At 39.8% G+C, this 21,193-nt stretch overlaps 1 protein-coding gene across 1 annotated transcript; it reads left to right on the plus strand.

The window, feature by feature from the left end:
* The first annotated feature begins 1,166 nt into the window (after positions 1–1,166).
* olfcb1 (olfactory receptor C family, b1) lies at positions 1,167–6,840 on the plus strand. The gene is made up of 6 exons (XM_072459425.1): positions 1,167–1,369; positions 3,858–4,149; positions 4,226–5,068; positions 5,143–5,361; positions 5,446–5,566; positions 5,714–6,840. Exons 1-6 carry the CDS (start codon positions 1,167–1,169, stop codon positions 6,838–6,840), a joined length of 2,805 nt encoding a protein of 934 aa, XP_072315526.1.
* Positions 6,841–21,193: the final 14,353 nt, after the last annotated feature.

The following is a 21,193-nucleotide window of genomic DNA, read 5'->3' on the forward strand; positions in this document are numbered from 1 at the left end:
TACCATAACTGGGTCAAAGTCTAGTCACTGTATGTTGAGTTAAGAACCACTAAAACTAAATATGAAGTATTCAACGTTTGACATTTTATTGACTGTAGAATGAATGAAGTGTGTCCAATGTAAAATATCTGTAAGTTCTTGCCATATTTACTTTGAGAGGCAGATGTGTTTTACTGTATGATCAGATGGAAAGTCACCGGTTGACCTAGTTAGACAGCATTAAAAGCATAAATATTCTCCAGCAGACACAGATTTAAAACTAAAAGTGCACACAGTAGAGATAATCAAAATAAACCAAAGTAGTTCTTGGTCATCTAGCGATAAAGTAGATGGTGGATGTTTGCATGCATTTGAGCAAACTAACTGTAGGAGAAAGTGTGGCCGCCAGGAGCAAAACCACTATCACATGTTTTGGGACAGTCCTGTTGCTCAGATACCATCCCACTGGATTTCAGTGACAATCAGTGACTGGACTAACATGATATAGGTTTGTATGTGCCTTGATTTCTTCATTTTTGTTGAAAGGCGACTGTTTTTGATTTATGGGTATTGTTCTCTCTCTGGTCTAAAATTTGAAAAATGAAAAGAATTTCTTATAAAAAAGAACAATTGAGAATTAATTATGTCATTAAAAGTATTAAACAATTTAATTCTATTTGGTTTTGCCATTTTTGTAATAAGAAATACAATAAGGCATTTAGAGTAAATGTCCAACCCACCACATTAAACTACATGTCATTATGACCTTTTGTGACAGTTTAATGTTAATAAGGTAGATGTTGACTCAAACATTAGCAATTTTCTTTACCCACTTGATCAAATAATACCTGACTCTTTGACCTTCCTGTAATTTCCTAGGTTTAACATTTGAAAATTACAAAGCAGAAGTTGTTTTTATTGAAATAACTCCATTTAATGGACTGGTTACCGGATATCTTCCGGGACCAAAGGGGAATGCCTGAAGTGGGACAATACCTCAAGGTTTCACATTAGCTGATAGACGAGTTTGTACAATGCACCTCGCCGCTGGCACACAGGTTGGGTTTGTACAATGCACCTCGCCGCTGGCACACAGGTTGGGTTTGTACAATGTGCCTCCCCGCTGGCACACAGGTTGGGTTTGTACAATGTGCCTCGCCGCTGGCACACAGGTTTGGGCTGTCAGAATGCCTGTGCTCTGGACTCTTCTGGTGGTGGGGGCATGGCTCCCAGCCTTGGTGCCCGGCTGTGCTGTGATGGACTGCGGGGGGAGATATGTGTGCGGGGCCAGAGTCGATGGTGATGTCATGGTCGGACTGATGCTCCCCTGTCATGGCTCCATCGACAACCTCGCCACAAGGACCAGGCCGGAGATGTACCAGTGTTCAGAGTGAGTATGCAGCTTTTACCATGTATGTATAATTATTTTTTAGCAATTTTTCAAAGTGGGTGCAAAGCAACACCTTCCTCCAGTTCACATGTGTCAAATACAAGGCCCGCGGGCCAAATCCGGCCCGCCAGACGTTTTAATCTGGCCCGCTGAACATTTCAAATTTATATTAAAAAAAAATATATATTATTATTATTATTATTTTTTAATCGATTCATAGAACCGTAGTTACATCCGTAACCGTTTTCATCGCTAAAACTACGCGCCCCTCCCCCACGGGGCTCTGCTGCACTGCTGTGTGAGCTGCCGAGGGAGAAGTGCACTTTAAGCACTTTTGAGCAGAAGTTTAGTGGTGTGTCAGTTCAGGTGTACAGAGAACTACACAGACGTGGAAATGTTAGTTAGTACATTTAAAATGTTTTTTAAATCTTGAGAAGTTTATTTTGTTATAAAGTCAAATGTTTATCTCTGTGTAGATTAACTCTGAAGTTGTAATGCACATAAACTGAAGCACAATATTGGTGAAATTACACTTGTTTTTCTAAATACATTTCAGTTTATGAGAACAACGTTTTGTAATTTAACGTTTTGTAATTTTTATTCAATCGATACAGTAATTGCTTCAAAACAGCGTAGGCTATATAAAGCTATGTATTGCTTATATTTTTAATAGTTTTATGTTTTGTGTTATGTTCGGCCCACGACCCAGCCTGAGCGTCGAAATTCAGCCCGCAGCCCAAATGAATTTGACACCCCTGCTCCAGTTGATCAAGTAAAACAGTTTACTGATCAAAATTTCAAGATAGAATATTGGTATTGCTGTTAAGTTGCATAAATATGTTTCAAATTTCAAAACTTTTAATGTAGTACTTTTTTTAATGAGAATATTTTCTCATTTACAAAGATGACCTGGCCAGGAAGCGGCACTAAATCAACACAAGAAACAAACACTCACAAACATATACAATCATTCAAGTAAATAAAAGATGCATTTGGCTTATGTTTTGCTTTTCGTCCACTCAGACAGTAAACACACACATAGTCAAATATATGAGGTCGAGTAAAGATGAAGTAGTTGAGGAAGCACATCAAAGGAGCCGTCTGCACTAGGAGCAGAGCGCCGCTTGCAGCTGAAGGCCACAACACAGGGCCCAGAGGAGAGGTGATGCAGAGACACCAAACTTCCACCAGGGGCCCACTAAAGAGGCCCCTGCAGCCACAGCCGACCCCTTTTCTCTCTTTTCACACTTTGAATGTCCTGTCTAATAAAACCTAAATGGATCCTGTATCATCAAAGCTATTTCCTTTAAAGCTGCAGTCATTCATAACGTGATACATTTTACCAAAGCCATGATGCATTCTTTAAAATGCATGGGCAGGTGCTGCCCTATGGTGGAGTGGTTAAGGCGGCAGCACACATGCCGGGCTCCATGTGCAGCTGGCTGCAATGTTCAATTCAATTTAAATTCAATTTATTTTTGTAACGCCAGTTACCTCTGAGGGACAGTGAAAAATGAATCAAGCAATGTCTGTGGTGGCGAGGGACGATGTCCCAGCATCCTCTGTCCTGGCCTCCTTCTCGGCCAGGAAAAACTACAAAATGTTGTGTGTTCAAATCCCGATGTCAACAATTTACCTTCTTCTCATCCCCATTTCATGCTCAGCTGTTCTGTCCATGGGCCAAATAAAACAAACATTTACCTGCAAGGCCTACTTTATATTTATATATTGCAGGCAGGAGGCTTCAATCCTTTTATTGCCTTCTGTCACCCATCTGATAAAAGGGAACTCTCAAGCTTCTGGGTAAACATAAAAGGAATGCTATGACCCACTTATTGTCATATTTAGTGATTTAATGACATTGGCTTCAGAAATGGGAATTGTCAAGACACAAATATCTATTGTCTATTAGTCCAGTCCTCCAACAGCAGCACTACTCATGTTTGAGAGCATAGCTTCTTCCCACATATCATTTGAGTGGATCAGACTCAGAACTGGGGTACATTTTGGACAAAAGCCAGATCCTCAGTTAATACTAGAAGGAAAGCTTTGTAATCATGAGTGTCAAAAGAGCTTTATAAAAATACTTATGAAATCGTTCCAGCAAATAGCTCAAATATTTGAGTTTGCATGTCTAGACCAAGTTACAAGAACACCAGACTAGCAAGTTTGTAGGAGTTGAAATTCTGTTAGTTCCAAATGTAACTGTTTAGTGTTGACAGAAAGAAACATCCTATCATTTTACCATTCCCCTAACATTGTACCTCAAGTTTATTAAATGTTGTCCCATTTCCAAAAGATATCTGGCCTCCGATCAAGGTCTGAGGCGTATGTTCATATAAACAATCAAGGAACTAACCCAATTTTAAATCATGTGATAACATCTTGAGACATGTATCATGGACACTGCCTCTGCCACCAATCCGCTGGCACACGTGTTGTTGACATAGTACTTAGTGGACTGAGACCGATGTTTTTGCCTTTTCAGTTTTGACCTTGTGCCTTTCCTGAGATCCTTGGCTGAGATCCATGCCATTGAGGAGGTGAATGCTGCTGGAGTCCTCCCAGGGATTCGTCTGGGGTACATGATGTGTGACACCTGTAGCCATCCGAGCAAAGCACTGAAGAATGTGGAACTAATGCTGGCATATAACCACTCTCAGTATACGCAGTGTGACTACACTGACTACAGGCCTGCAGTGAAGGCCATATTAGGGGCAAGGTACTCCGAGACATCCATATCTGTGGCCAGACTTCTCAGTGTCTACATGATCCCTTTGGTAAGGCTTGGTTTGTCAGATTGTGTTTCCATGTATTTGTCGCCTCTAATCTTATGGGGTGAAATGTTTCTCTCAGCTCAGCAGCACATCCTCGTCCCCAGCGCTGAGTGATAAGCTGAGGTACCCAGTGTTCCTGCGCACTGTCCCCAGTGACGTGCACCAGACTAAAGCCCTGACCCAACTCATGGCCCACTTCAGCTGGAACTGGGTGGGCGTGGTATACAGAGATGATAATTATGGCAAAGCAGCTTTGCAGAGCTTTCTGCAAGACGCACGGAGAGCAAATGTGTGTGTAGCCTACCAGGAAGTGCTGCCCTTTCAGTTTGAACCTCAGAACAATGCTGCTGAAGTCCAGCAGGTGGCCAGGCAGATCCGCTCCTCCACTGCCCAAGTGGTCTTGCTCATTCTTAAACCAAACCAGGTGGAGGCCATCTTCAAAGAGATGATCAGGACCAACACTAAGAAGATCTGGATAGCCTGTGACAGTTGGGCAGTAAACGGGCAACTGGCACAAATGGAAGGCATTAACAAAGTTGGGGACATTTTGGGCTTTATGTTTATTGCAAGTAAGAGTGAATCCTTTGACAATTATCTGAGAAATCTGAGCGCCCCTCTTGGAGGGTACAATCAGTTCATTGAAGAGTACAAGAACCTTAGATTCAACTGCTCTCCTGAATGTTTCCAAAACAACCCTCCCTCATACTGCCCCTCCCCTGACCTTCTCAAAATGAAGTCTCCCAAAGCCTGTGAGTCCGGTGACCCACAAACCCAGAATGATGACTACATAGTGCGCACTCTGGACACTGGAGAAGCCTTTCTTGAAAGAGGAGCCATATGGGCTGTAGCTCATGCTCTGAAAAAGGTACTGCAGTGCAACAGTTCTTCATGCACAGGACGTACTGACTTCCCACCCTGGAAGGTAAAAACGTGTGCTTTATTTTTTCATTCTTCATAAATAACTATGTTTAAACATTTGTACTTTATGTTTTCAAGCTTTTGGAGGAACTGAAAAGAATCCGTTTTGAGTATGAAGACCAGAAATTCTTCTTCGATGAGAATGGGGATTCTTTGAATGGCTATGATCTCGTAATGTGGTCAGAAGATGATCATCGCCGGAAATTTAGTAAAATTGGAAGATACAGTGCCCTTGATGAATTGATCAAAATAGATCAAACTCAAAATTTAGTCTGGCTTTCAACAAGGAATTCCACCGTAAGCAGAGCTTTTATATTTTAAGTAGTCACCTCCTGAGCTAGTAAGAAGGTTACCACAGACCGTTTCTTTTGTTTGATGTAGGTGCCCATTTGCAGATGCTCAAAGCGGCGCTGTCCACCTGGATATGTCAAGAAGATCCTCAACGTCTCCTGTTGTTACTCATGTGTTCCATGTGAGGAGGGCAGCTTCACAGACGGTTGGGGTATGTTTTTACTTCTACACTAAATATACTATTTTGTGAAATTAATCAGAACCAAAAAAGAAGTTCAAATTATAGCACCTCCAGATTCATCAGAGAGATACAAAGGCTATAAAACCTGTAACAGAAAACATTTTTCTCTCAAAACAGACCATGAAAACTGCAAAATCTGTCCAAACGAGACTTGGTGTCTCAAAGGTAAAGACCGTTGCGTCCCTCGAAATGAGTCTTACCTGCGCTGGACCAATGCTCATCCCATCGCAATCATGGCCGCCACAGGGTTTGGTTTCCTGCTCTTGCTCGTTGCCATGATTCTTTTTTGGATCTACAGAAACTGCTCGGCAATGAAAAGAGCAGAGGTGTCAATCTCTACTGTCATGATTGCTGGTTTGTCTGTTAGCTTTGCAAGTGTCATCTGCTTTATGGGGAAGCCCAATATCCACCTGTGCAGAGCCCGCCAGGTCATGTACGCCTTAGGCTTCACCACGTGTGTCTCTTGTATCCTTGTCAAAGCCTACCGCACCTTCCTGGCCTTCCTGCCTTTCGGACGAGTGCTACATCGCAGACTAAACCAGCTCTACCAGCCAGCTGCCATCATCATCGTTTTAACAGTTCTCCAAGGAGTCATCTGCTGTCTTTGGCTCATCTTCGATTCCCCCGATATCGACTCCACTGCGCCATCTCCACTGAATTTGAAGAAAGTCATCCAGTGTCACGAGGGAACCACATACATCGGGTTCGGAATCATGCTAAGCTACATTGCCTTGTTAGCACTGGTTGGATTCGTCTTGGCGTTTAAGGGCAGAAAGGTTCCTCATCAGTTTAGCGAAACAGGCTACATTATCTTTAGCATGCTGATGTACTTGTTTGTTTGGGTGTGCTTCATCCCTGTCTATATCACCAATAAGGAAGAGAGAACAGTGGTCCAGGCTTCTGCAATTGTAGTTTCCAATTATGGCATTATCTTCTGTCATTTCTTGCCGAAGTGTTATGAAGCAATATGGGGGCCGGATACAGACACGATGGAGAGGTTTTACAATAGAATGAGGGCAATGGCTCATTGCACATCCCCCATTGTGAATCCAGTTCCAGTACCTCATATTGACGTCCCATCAGAAGTTACAATGGCTGAAAATACAAATACGCTAACAGGAAACTTAAGCCCCGCCCAAACTGGGGGGTCACTCAGACATGTCAATCAACGTTATCACAACTCATTGAGGTATCGGCCTCCAAACATTCAAGGCCAACTTCGACTTAGAAGCAAGTCCTTTTAAAAAGTTGTGGTACATACATGTTTACTTATTTAAAGAATTTGTATTTATGAAGCATCTTTTTGAGATCTAATCCATGGGTTTCAGAATTATAAGAAATTAGGAGCATTTTCAAACCAATGGTTTATTATAATATTATGTTTTATGAATTATAGATATTCAAGGACACACAATTCTCTCTCTCTACTTGATGCAGATACTCGGTCACTTGGCGAGCCGATGCTAACAAGAGTTACGCCAAATCAAACATTCCTTACAAATAAATGGTGAAGACAATCCGCATATCAAAGTTTTAGAATGTGGGGTGCACGGTGGCAGAGCGGTTAGCGCGCTCGCCTCCCAAGATGAAGTTCGATTCTCAGGCCAGACCAACATCACATTGTGACAATGGTTGTAGGCTAAATTGGCAACTGTAAAGTGGCGACAGTAAAGAGAATAAATGTGAGAGTGAATGTGTGTCTATGTCTCTGTGTTAACCCTGTGACGAGCGGGCCCCTGTCCAAGGGCGTCTTTATGTGGCAGCCAATCTGTGATAAAAGCTTAAGCTCACTCATACACCATATTCATGTGGATAAAGCCTCTTGCACAAGGGAACAGTTGTTTTTTTTTTATTTTGCAACCTTATTTAAAGTGTACTGGAAATGACCCCTTGCCATTTTTTATTTATGTGTGTATATATATTTTTTTTACGTAAACTGTGCTATTATAGCACGCCTCAGAAGTATTTGGTCTGACCTTTTTTGTCTTTTTTGTTGAGGAAATTGCTTCTGCTGTATGATTGGAGCTACTTAAAAGGGTAATTCTTGTAAATACTTACTATTGTTTGACCAAGAAGTGAAGTTTTTAGGTAGAATTTCTGGAACCTTTTCTCCATGGAAATGATGTTGCTTTGTCTGGAATGTTCCTCAGTATGGCATAAAACTAAAAGGAAGGTGAGACCAACAAGTGCACCTTTATACCACTTTGGTTGACTATTCAAATTCTGAGAGAACACTAATATTTATCTAATGTATTTATGTATGCATAATTTATGTCATATTTGAAAAATGTTATTATTAAAAACAAAAACAAAAAAAACATTCAAATAAATGCACACTCTATTGACACTCAAATACAGTTTAATCACTGCTTAAAACTTCAGCAAGATAAAGAATATAAAGAAAATAAAAATATATATAATTCAGCTCTAATTCCAAACGTGTATTTTCAGGGCTAAACTGCATGTGTTAATGGATGTGTGGCTCTAACCATATTTGTGGTAAAAATATGTGAAAAGTTCATGTTTAAAGTCTTATATATATTATATTATATTTATAGTCTTGTATTACCTGCAGTGTTCATAATAATACCTTGTTGGAACCTATTTTTGAATTCTTCCAAAAAGAATAACAATATTGAAAAACAACCTTCTTTTTATTATGCATTTCATTTTTTAATAATTTTTTTTTTAAACAACTCTAACACCAAAATGACAATGTTCTGGTTTTGAATGCCATACTTTGACACACAGTGTATAATTATAACCATCATTGGAAACAGGTTCATCTTACACTGCCCCCTGGTGTCCAAACAGTAACACTCCAATAGCTTATGATAATGATCTTTTTTCACATTAAAAATCTCAACAAAGTATGGGCATCTGGTGGAAAATATTTACTTTAGAAGTAGTAAAGTTTATGTATCGACCCTAGATTAGTATTACATTTTATTATTGTTTCTTTTTATTATTTATTTTTTCTCACATTTTTCACATTTTCTGAAATGTTCATAAATCTGGCAAATCTTTTGAACACTTAACATGAGGGTTTACTTAAAGGACATGACACTAAAACGTACTGAACATGTTTATATTTAAGATTTTACTATAGAATATACTGAATTATTATTAGTAGACTATTAAAGAGAAGCAGAATACAGAAAACATTTTAGGAGAAAATAATAGTCCTATTATTCTCTTGCTAAATAAGTAAATGAATATGCAAAGAGGCAGATACTTTTTACTGTTGATGAGGTGTTTTGGTTTTGGCTCAGACGCTCTTCTGGAATGCACCTGATATTCCCAACACATGACGTGCAGTTTGTGTGTGACACTGAGTCATATCCTGTAAATAATGCTCATTACAGTAACCGCTTTTCTTTTGCAGAGCCATTAACACAGACACTAAAGCTGGGATGCATGGCTTTTTTCTTTTCTTGTAAATTAGTCAATTCTGGGTTTTCTCCAACTAATAATTCAGTATTTTTTTTCTTCAACCAGGGAATAAGAGCCGAAAGCAGCGCTCTGATTGGCTACACTCGGGTGGTCCGCCACAGTTTCACTTCGCCATCTGAAAAAACTGTTCAAAAACTGTTCAAAAGTGTTTGTGGGGGCTACAGATGAGTTTGATAGAGTTAAATACCAATTTCCTCATATTAGGGTTTGAAAATCAGGCACCGCAGCACAACTTCTTAGGGGAGGGTCCAGCACCTGCTTGTTTCTAGGTGAAGATATGGATAATGCCATGCTGATGATGTCATACTGTGGAATATTCTAGGCAAAGCAACACATTTCCATGGAGACAGCAGGCGGTGGCACACCCTCCACAAGAAAAGTGACATAGTGCCTCTAACTTTCAGTTCCACATTTCTCTCGTATTATTTGTACTGAACTTTCTGACAAAATTGTGTCAGTAAATGTACAATAGATTGAAAGTTGAAATACACTTACATACATTTGTTAATCTGGTTTATTCTGCATAAAAACTGCCAGCCCTGTAGATTAGATTAGTGCAAACGTCTTTCATAATATATTGGATTCTTTTATTAGTCAGTTCAGACCTATTTTAATCTTTATGTAAATTCTATTGGACATGCTTAAAATGTGAACGTTGAACAGAATCCTTTTAAGCAATTACAATACTGATCAAAAGAATTGCTTAGATATATTTCCCAAATTGTGCAGCCCCAGTGTCTCCTAAAGACTTAGAGTAAAACATTGCTATTTTGGATATTTATGCCTGGTTCTACTTATTATACAGCAGACGATCAAAAATGTACGCATACAGTTTACCTTTGAGCAAGCTTTACATGCATCTATGCTCCATCCAATACAAATATTAACTGAGCAGAAAACAAACAGTAAGAAACAGTGTTTTTGTTTTAATGACATCATGACATCTTATGAGTAATAACCAAATTAATAACAAATAAATACAGGATAAGAAGGGATAAGAAGTCTGAATCGTGCACCCAAAGTTCACTACAGCATCTTGTTCAGTGCGTTTATTTTGACGGTCATATTGTCAAATTCCTCTTCCATTGTGTCCATTTGTTGTTTTGTGAAGTCTTTGGTTTCCTCCACGAAGATCTTCAAAGCCTCCATAAACTTAGCCAAAGGTGGAAACTCCTCCTCTACGCCGAACTCGTGCATCAGATCGTGCATTTGATCCACCAGGTTAAGTTCTTTGTCCAGGATTTCAAAAATTAAGTCACGACTTGACCAATATCTCTGCAGTAAAAGTATTGTTAAGTAGTTATTGTTAAGTTTAGCAGTAACAGAAGCACAGAGGAAAGCTCCTATACCTTTTCAAGTTCCTGCTTCCTCCTCGCCAGCACATCAACGTCTCTCTTGATCCGGGCCTGAAACAAACACCACAATTGGTCCAAACTCTCAAGATACTGACATCTATATATTTAACAGTTACAAAAACAGTAGTAATAGTTTTCCCTGTAGTCATTATCCTAAATGTATTCATTATGCACAGTCTTGTATCACTAAATACTGAGTTTGTCATATTTACCCGTGTCTGGTCGTCCCAGGCTCCAGAGGTGAGACTCAGCAGGCTGAACAGGCAGAGCAGAGCCACGGTGAGCTGGAGGCTGGACATCACTGCAGACTGTGAGGCTGTGAGGCTGTGAGGCTGTGAGGCTGTGAGGCTGTGAGGCTGTGAGACTGTGAGGCAGTGAGGCTGTGAGGCTGTGAGGCTGTGAGGCTGTGAGGCTGTGAGGCTGTGAGGCAGTGAGGCTGTGAGGCTGTGAGGCTGTGAGGCTGTGAGGCTGTGAGGCTGTGAGGCTGTGAGGCTGTGAGGCTGTGAGGCTGTGAGGCTGTGAGGCTGTGAGGCTGTGAGGCAGTGAGGCTGTGAGGCTGTGAGGCAGTGAGGCTGTGAGGCTGTGAGGCTGTGAGGCTGTGAGGCTGTGAGGCTGTGAGGCTGTGAGGCTGTGAGGCAGCTTATACTCCTCAAACATGAGCACAACCACTCTTAAATAGTGCACTGTCCCGCCCTCACCTGCTCAGGTAAGTCTCTTTGTTTCAATTAGTATTTGTTGGAACAACACACCCATTTAACAGAAAGGACCAAGTGAAAAGAAATGGAAACTGAATTTAAAAATTGAATTAAAGCTACTTTTAATAAATACAAAATACTAGAAAATGTTTGTATGTTTTAATTTGTGGTTCAAGGAGCTGTGACTTTAGTTTCACGTTAGCACAAACATTCAGTAACATGTTAAATAAGCCTGAGAGTGACCCTGCCGTGCCGCTGCCATACTGATGTTCCTCACTATGGCATCAAACTAAAAGGAAGGTGAGACCAACAAGTATTTTTTTGGCAAGAAAGAAACTGCTGTAACTGAGTAAATGAAAGCTACGTATGTGGAACATTCCAGGCAAAGCAATGAAATAAATAATGTTCAGGAGCCGAGCAGGTAACAAACCTTCCCACAGAAAAATGACATAGTGCACCTTTATACCACTTTGGTTGACTATTCAAATTCTGAGAGAACACTAATATTTATCTAATGTATTTATGTATGCATAATTTATGTCATATTTGAAAAATTTTATTATTAAAAACAAAAAAACATTCAAATAAATGCACACTCTATTGACACTCAAATACAGTTTAATCACTGCTTAAAACTTCAGCAAGATAAAGAATATAACGAAAATATAAATATATATAATTCAGCTCTAATTCCAAACGTGTATTTTCAGGGCTAAACTGCATGTGTTAATGGATGTGTGTGGCTCTAACCATATTTGTGGTAAAAGTATGTGAAAAGTTCATGTTTAAAGTCTTATATATATTATATTATATTTATAGTCTTGTATTACCTGCAGTGTTCATAATAATACCTTGTTGGAACCTATTTTTGAATTCTTCCAAAAAGAATAACAATATTGAAAAACACAACCTTCTTTTTATGATGCATTTCATTTTTTAATAATTTTTTTTTTAAACAACTCTAACGCGAAAATGTTTGTTATTTTAATGACATCATGACATCTTATGAGTAATAACCAAATTTATAACAAACAAATACAGGATAAGAAGTCTGAATTGTGCATCCAAAGTTCTCTCTGTTCACTACAGAATCCTGTTCAGTGCCTTTATTTTGACAGTTTTATCTACATATTCCTCTTCCATTGTGTCCATTTGTTGTTTTGTGAAGTCTTTGGTTTCCTCTAAGAAGATCTTCAAATCCTCCACAAACTCAGCCACAGGTGGAAACTCCTCCTCTACGTCGTACTCGTGCATCAGATCGTGCATTTGATCCACCAGCTTCAGCCCTTTGTCCAGGACTTTAGAAGTGAAGTCATGACTTGACCAATATCTCTGCAGTAAAAGTATTGTTAAGTAGTTATTGTTAAGTTTAGCAGTAACAGAAGCACAGAGGAAAGCTCCTATACCTTTGAGAGTTCTTGCTTCCTCCTCGCCAGCACATCAACGTCTCTCTTGATCCGGGCCTGAAACAAACACCACAATTGGTCCAAACTATCATGATACTGTCATCTATATATTTAACAGTTACAAAAACAGTAGTAATAGTTTTCCCTGTAGTCATTATCCTAAATGTATTCATTATGCACAGTCTTGTATCACTAAATACTGAGTTTGTCATATTTACCCATGTCTGGTCGTCCCAGGCTCCAGAGGTGAGACTCAACAGGCTGAACAGGCAGAGCAGAGCCACGGTGAGCTGGAGGCTGGACATCACTGCAGACTGTGAGGCTGTGAGGCTGTGAGGCTGTGAGGCTGTGAGGCTGTGAGGCAGTGAGACTGTGAGGCTGTGAGGCTGTGAGGCTGTGAGGCTGTGAGACTGTGAGGCTGTGAGGCTGTGAGGCTGTGAGGCAGTGAGGCTGTGAGGCTGTGAGGCTGTGAGGCTGTGAGGCTGTGAGACTGTGAGGCTGTGAGACTGTGAGACTGTGAGGCTGTGAGGCTGTGAGGCTGTGAGGCTGTGAGGCTGTGAGGCTGTGAGGCTGTGAGGCTGTGAGGCTGTGAGGCTGTGAGGCTGTGAGGCTGTGAGGCTGTGAGACTGTGAGGCTGTGAGGCTGTGAGGCTGTGAGGCTGTGAGGCTGTGAGGCTGTGAGGCTGTGAGGCTGTGAGGCTGTGAGGCAGTGAGGCTGTGAGGCTGTGAGGCTGTGAGGCTGTGAGGCAGTGAGGCTGTGAGGCTGTGAGACTGTGAGGCTGTGAGGCTGTGAGGCTGTGAGGCTGTGAGGCAGTGAGGCAGTGAGGCTGTGAGGCTGTGAGGCTGTGAGGCTGTGAGGCTGTGAGGCAGCTTATACTCCTCAAACATGAGCACAACCACTCTTAAATAGTGCACTGTCCCGCCCTCACCTGCTCAGGTAAGTCTCTTTGTTTCAATTAGTATTTGTTGGAACAACACACCCATTTAACAGAAATGACCAAGTGAAAAGAAATGGAAACTGAATTTAAAAATTGAATTAAAGCTACTTTTAATAAATACAAAATACTAGAAAATGTTTGTATGTTTTAATTTGTGGTTCAAGGAGCTGTGACTTTAGTTTCACGTTAGCACAAACATTCAGTAACATGTTAAATAAGCCTGAGAGTGACCCTGCCGTGCCGCTGCCATACTGATGTTCCTCACTATGGCATCAAACTAAAAGGAAGGTGAGACCAACAAGTATTTTTTTGGCAAGAAAGAAACTGCTGTAACTGAGTAAATGAAAGCTACGTATGTGGAACATTCCAGGCAAAGCAATGAAATAAATAATGTTCAGGAGCCGAGCAGGTAACAAACCCTCCCACAGAAAAATGACATAGTGCACCTTTATACCACTTTGGTTGACTATTCAAATTCTGAGAGAACACTAATATTTATCTAATGTATTTATGAATGCATAATTTATGTCATATTTGAAAAATGTTATTATTAAAAACATAAAAACATTAAAATAAATGCACACTCTATTGACACTCAAATGCAGTTTAATCACTGCTTAAAACTTCAGCAAGATAAAGAATATAAAGAAAATAAAAATATATATAATTCAGCTCTAATTCCAAACGTGTATTTTCAGGGGTAAACTGCATGTGTTAATGGATGTGTGTGGCTCTAACCATATTTGTGGTAAAAGTATGTGAAAAGTTCATGTTTAAAGTCTTATATATATTATATTATATTTATAGTCTTGTATTACCTGCAGTGTTCATAATAATACCTTGTTGGAACCTATTTTTGAAATCTTCCAAAAAGAATAACAATATTGAAAAACACAACATTCTTTTTATGATGCATTTCATTTTTTAATAATTTTTTTTTTAAACAACTCTAACACCAAAATGACAATGTTCTGGTTTTGAATGCCATACTTTGACACACAGTGTATAATTATAACCATCATTGGAAACAGGTTCATCTTACACTGCCCCCTGGTGTCCAAACAGTAACACTCCAATAGCTTATGATAATGATCTTTTTTCACATTAAAAATGTCAACAAAGTATGGGCATCTGGTGGAAAATATTTACTTTAGAAGTAGTAAAGTTTATGTATTGACCCTAGATTAGTATTACATTTTATTATTGTTTCTTTTTTATTATAAATCTTTTTCTCACATTTTTCACATTTTCTGAAATGTTCATAAATCTGGCAAATCTTTTGAACACTTAACATGAGGGTTTACTTAAAGGACATGACACTAAAACGTACTGAACATGTTTATATTTAAGATTTTACTATAGAATATACTGAATTATTATTAGTAGACTATTAAAGAGAAGCAGAATACAGAAAACATTTTAGGAGAAAATAATAGTCCTATTATTCTCTTGCTAAATAAGTAAATGAATATGCAAAGAGGCAGATACTTTTTACTGTTGATGAGGTGTTTTGGTTTTGGCTCAGACGCTCTTCTGGAATGCACCTGATATTCCCAACACATGACGTGCAGTTTGTGTGTGACACTGAGTCATATCCTGTAAATAATGCTCATTACAGTAAACGCTTTTCTTTTGCAGAGCCATTAACACAGACACTAAAGCTGGGATGCATGGCTTTTTTCTTTTCTTGTAAATTAGTCAATTCTGGGTTTTCTCCAACTAATAATTCAGTATTTTTTTTCTTCAACCAGGGAATAAGAGCCGAAAGCAGCGCTCTGATTGGCTACACTCGGGTGGTCCGCCACAGTTTCACTTCGCCATCTGAAAAAACTGTTCAAAAACTGTTCAAAAGTGTTTGTGGGGGCTACAAATGAGTTTGATAGAGTTAAATACCAATTTCCTCATATTAGGGTTTGAAAATCAGGCACCGCAGCACAACTTCTTAGGGGAGGGTCCAGCACCTGCTTGTTTCTAGGTGAAGATATGGATAATGCCATGCTGATGATGTCATACTGTGGAATATTCTAGGCAAAGCAACACATTTCCATGGAGACAGCAGGCGGTGGCACACCCTCCACAAGAAAAGTGACATAGTCCCTCTAACTTTCAGTTCCACATTTCTCTCGTATTATTTGTACTAAACTTTCTGACAAAATTGTGTCAGTAAATGTACAATGGATTGAAGTTGAAATACACTTACATACATTTGTTAATCTGGTTTATTCTGCATAAAAACTGCCAGCCCTGTAGATTAGATTAGTGCAAACGTCTTTCATAATATATTTGATTCTTTTATTAGTCAGTTCAGACCTATTTTAATCTTTATGTAAATTCTATTGGACATGCTTAAAATGTGAACGTTGAACAGAATCCTTTTAAGCAATTACAATACTGATCAAAAGAATTGTTTAGATATATTTCCCAAATTGTGCAGCCCCAGTGTCTCCTAAAGACTTAGAGTAAAACATTGCTATTTTGGATATTTATGCCTGGTTCTACTTATTATACAGCAGACGATCAAAATGTACGCATACAGTTTACCTTTGAGCAAGCTTTACATGCATCTATGCTCCATCCAATACAAATATTAACTGAGCAGAAAACAAACAGTAAGAAACAGTGTTTTTGTTTTAATGACATCATGACATCTTATGAGTAATAACCAAATTAATAACAAATAAATACAGGATAAGAAGGGATAAGAAGTCTGAATCGTGCACCCAAAGGTTGACTATTCAAATTCTGAGAGAACACTAATATTTATCTAATGTATTTATGTATGCATAATTTATGTCATATTTGAAAACAAAAAAAACATTCAAATAAATGCACACTCTATTGACACTCAAATACAGTTTAATCACTGCTTAAAACTTCAGCAAGATAAAGAATATAAAGAAAATAAAAATATATATAATTCAGCTCTAATTCCAAACGTGTATTTTCAGGGCTAAACTGCATTTGTTAATGGATGTGTGTGGCTCTAACCATATTTGTGGTAAAAGTATGTGAAAAGTTCATGTTTAAAGTCTTATATATATTATATTATATTTATAGTCTTGTATTACCTGCAGTGTTCATAATAATACCTTGTTGGAACCTATTTTTGAATTCTTCCAAAAAGAATAACAATATTGAAAAACACAACATTCTTTTTATGATGCATTTCATTTTTTAATAATTTTTTTTTTAAACAACTCTAACACCAAAATGACAATGTTCTGGTTTTGAATGCCATACTTTGACACACAGTGTATAATTATCCCAAGAGTCTCTAAAAGTACTGTAGGAGGTAGAGCGTTTAGCTACCAAGCTCCTGTGTTATGGAATCAGCTCCCGACCCATGTTAAATATGCTGACACAGTCTCTTCATTTAAGTCCAGGCTTAAAACGTTCCTCTTCGAAATCGCTTATGGTCAGAGTAGTTAGGAACAGAAAGATAAACCCACAGCTTTAGCTACGCTGCCCTAGGAGTAACTATGCTGGGGGAAGTATGACAGCTTGAGCACTATCCTCTTCTTCTTCTGACTACTTATGCTATCAAACAATATTTATTTTTTAATTCCACTTGCAAACTGTTGACCGCCTTCTTTTTCTTTCTCTCACTCCTGAGGACCTGTGGACCCAGATGCCCCTCTCCTGGTGAAGTGGTCCCTGCCCTGTGTGGACGGTCCCTCATCTGCCTGAAGAGTGGGTCCAGTTCGCCTCAGTCGGTCCCTCATCTGCCTGAAGAGTGGGTCCAGCTCGCCTCCGACGGTCCCTCATCTGCCTGAAGAGTGGGTCCAGTTCGCCTCAGTCGGTCCCTCATCTGCCTGAAGAGTGGGTCCAGCTCGCCTCCGACGGTCCCTCATCTGCCTGAGGAGTGGGTCCAGTTCGCCTCAGTCGGTCCCTCTTCTGCCTGAAGAGTGGGTCCAGTTCGCCTCAGTCGGTCCCTCTTCTGCCTGAAGAGTGGGTCCAGCTCGACTCAGACGGTCCCTCTTCTGCCTGAAGAGTGGGCCCAGCTCGACTCCGACGGTCCCTCTTCTGCCTGAAGAGTGGGTCCAGCTCGCCTCAGACGGTCCCTCTTCTGCCTGAAGAGTGGGTCCAGCTCGACTCAGACGGTCCCTCATCTGCCTGAAGAGTGGGTCCAGCTCGCCTCAGACGGTCCCTCATCTGCCTGAAGAGTGGGTCCAGCTCGACTCAGACGGTCCCTCTTCTGCCTGAAGAGTGGGTCCAGCTCGACTCAGACGGTCCCTCATCTGCCTGAAGAGTGGGTCCAGCTCGCCTCAGACGGTCCCTCTTCTGCCTGAAGAGTGGGTCCAGCTCGACTCAGACGGTCCCTCATCTGCCTGAAGAGTGGGTCCAGTTCGCCTCAGTCGGTCCCTCATCTGCCTGAAGAGTGGGTCCAGCTCGACTCAGACGGTCCCTCATCTGCCTGAAGAGTGGGTCCAGCTCGACTCAGTCGGTCCCTCTTCTGCCTGAAGAGTGGGTCCAGCTCCAGTCTCCTTGTGTCCGTCTGTCCGTCTGTGAGAGTCGGATCTCTCCTTCACTGGAACTCCTCCAGGTTTCTACGCTTTTTTCCCAAATAGGTTTTTTTGTAGTTTTTCCTGGCCGAGAAGGAGAGTCTAAGGACAGAGGACCCTGGGACATCGTCCCTCGCCACCACAGACATTGTCTGACTTCATCGCCACCACAGACATTGTTGATTCATTTCTCCCTGTGGCCCTCAGAGGCGACTGTTATTGTGATTTTGGGCCTTACAAAAATAAATTGATTTGATTTGATTTGATTATAACCATCATTGGAAACAGGTTCATCTTACACTGCCCCCTGGTGTCCAAACAGTAACACTCCAATAGCTTATGATAATGATCTTTTTTCACATTAAAAATCTCAACAAAGTATGGGCATCTGGTGGAAAATATTTACTTTAGAAGTAGTAAAGTTTATGTATTGACCCTAGATTAGTATTACATTTTATTATTGTTTCTTTTTTATTATTCATTTTTTTTCTTCACATTTTTCACATTTTCTGAAATGTTCATAAATCTGGCAAATCTTTTGAACACTTAACATGAGGGTTTACTTAAAGGACATGACACTAAAACGTACTGAACATGTTTATATTTAAGATTTTACTATAGAATATACTGAATTATTATTAGTAGACTATTAAAGAGAAGCAGAATACAGAAAACATTTTAGGAGAAAATAATAGTCCTATTATTCTCTTGCTAAATAAGTAAATGAATATGCAAAGAGGCAGATACTTTTTACTGTTGATGAGGTGTTTTGGTTTTGGCTCAGACGCTCTTCTGGAATGCACCTGATATTCCCAACACATGACGTGCAGTTTGTGTGTGACACTGAGTCATATCCTGTAAATAATGCTCATTACAGTAACCGCTTTTCTTTTGCAGAGCCATTAACACAGACACTAAAGCTGGGATGCATGGCTTTTTTCTTTTCTTGTAAATTAGTCAATTCTGGGTTTTCTCCAACTAATAATTCAGTATTTTTTTTCTTCAACCAGGGAATAAGAGCCGAAAGCAGCGCTCTGATTGGCTACACTCGGGTGGTCCGCCACAGTTTCACTTCGCCATCTGAAAAAACTGTTCAAAAACTGTTCAAAAGTGTTTGTGGGGGCTACAAATGAGTTTGATAGAGTTAAATACCAATTTCCTCATATTAGGGTTTGAAAATCAGGCACCGCAGCACAACTTCTTAGGGGAGGGTCCAGCACCTGCTTGTTTCTAGGTGAAGATATGGATAATACCATGCTGATGATGTCATACTGTGGAATATTCTAGGCAAAGCAACACATTTCCATGGAGACAGCAGGCGGTGGCACACCCTCCACAAGAAAAGTGACATAGTCCCTCTAACTTTCAGTTCCACATTTCTCTCATATTATTTGTACTGAACTTTCTGACAAAATTGTGTCAGTAAATGTACAATAGATTGAAAGTTGAAATACACTTTCATAATATATTTGATTCTTTTATTAGTCAGTTCAGACCTATTTTAATCTTTATGTAAATTCTATTGGACATGCTTAAAATGTGAACGTTGAACAGAATCCTTTTAAGCAATAACAATACTGGTCAAAAGAATTGCTTAGATATATTTCCCAAATTGTGCAGCCCCAGTGTCTCCTAAAGACTTAGAGTAAAACATTGTTATTTTGGATATTTATGCCTGGTTCTACTTATTATACAGCAGACGATCAAAAATGTACGCATACAGTTTACCTTTGAGCAAGCTTTACATGCATCTATGCTCCATCCAATACAAATATTAACTGAGCAGAAAACAAACAGTAAGAAACAGTGTTTTTGTTTTAATGACATCATGACATCTTATGAGTAATAACCAAATTAATAACAAATAAATACAGGATAAGAAGGGATAAGAAGTCTGAATCGTGCAGGCTGTGAGGCAGTGAGGCTGTGAGACTGTGAGGCAGTGAGGCTGTGAGGCTGTGAGGCTGTGAGGCAGTGAGGCTGTGAGGCTGTGAGGCTGTGAGGCTGTGAGGCTGTGAGGCTGTGAGGCTGTGAGGCAGTGAGGCTGTGAGGCTGTGAGGCTGTGAGGCAGTGAGGCTGTGAGGCTGTGAGGCTGTGAGGCTGTGAGGCTGTGAGGCTGTGAGGCTGTGAGGCTGTGAGGCTGTGAGGCTGTGAGGCAGTGAGGCTGTGAGGCTGTGAGGCAGTGAGGCTGTGAGGCTGTGAGGCAGTGAGGCTGTGAGGCTGTGAGGCAGTGAGGCTGTGAGGCTGTGAGGCAGTGAGGCTGTGAGGCTGTGAGGCTGTGAGGCTGTGAGGCTGTGAGGCAGGTTATACTCCTCAAACATGAGCACAACCACTCTTAAATAGTGCACTGTCCCGCCCTCACCTGCTCAGGTAAGTCTCTTTGTTTCAGTTTGTATTTGTTGGAACAACACACCCATTTAACAGAAAGGACCAAGTGAAAAGAAATGGAAACTCAATTTAAAAAATGAATTAAAGCTACTTTTAATAAATACAAAATACTAGAAAATGTTTGTATGTTTTAATTTGTGGTTCAAGGAGCTGTGACTTTAGTTTCACGTTAGCACAAACATTCAGTAACATGTTAAATAAGCCTGAGAGTGACCCTGCCGTGCCGCTGCCATACTGATGTTCCTCACTATGGCATCAAACTAAAAGGAAGGTGAGACCAACAAGTATTTTTTTGGCAAGAAAGAAACTGCTGTAACTGAGTAAATGAAAGCTACATATGTGGAACATTCCAGGCAAAGCAATGAAATAAATAATGTTCAGGAGCCGAGCAGGTAACAAACCCTCACACAGAAAAATGACATAGTGCACCTTTATACCACTTTGGTTGACTATTCAAATTCTGAGAGAACACTAATATTTATCCAATATGTATTTATGTATGCATAATTTATGTCATATTTGAAAAATGTTATTATTAAAAACAAAAACAAAAAAAACATAAAAATATATATAATTCAGCTCTAATTCCAAACGTGTATTTTCAGGGCTAAACTGCATGTGTTAATGGATGTGTGTGGCTCTAACCATATTTGTGGTAAAAGTATGTGAAAAGTTCCTGTTTAAAGTCTTATATATATTATATTATATTTATAGTCTTGTATTACCTGCAGTGTTCATAATAATACCTTGTTGGAACCTATTTTTGAATTCTTCCAAAAAGAATAACAATATTGAAAAACACAACCTTCTTTTTATGATGCATTTCATTTTTTAATAATATTTTTTTTAAACAACTCTAAC

This window comes from Eucyclogobius newberryi, unplaced genomic scaffold (assembly GCF_026437365.1).
Source record: "Eucyclogobius newberryi isolate DKJ021-1_F unplaced genomic scaffold, fEucNew1.0.hap1 SCAF_22, whole genome shotgun sequence".
NCBI classification, from domain to species: domain Eukaryota; kingdom Metazoa; phylum Chordata; class Actinopteri; order Gobiiformes; family Gobiidae; genus Eucyclogobius; species Eucyclogobius newberryi.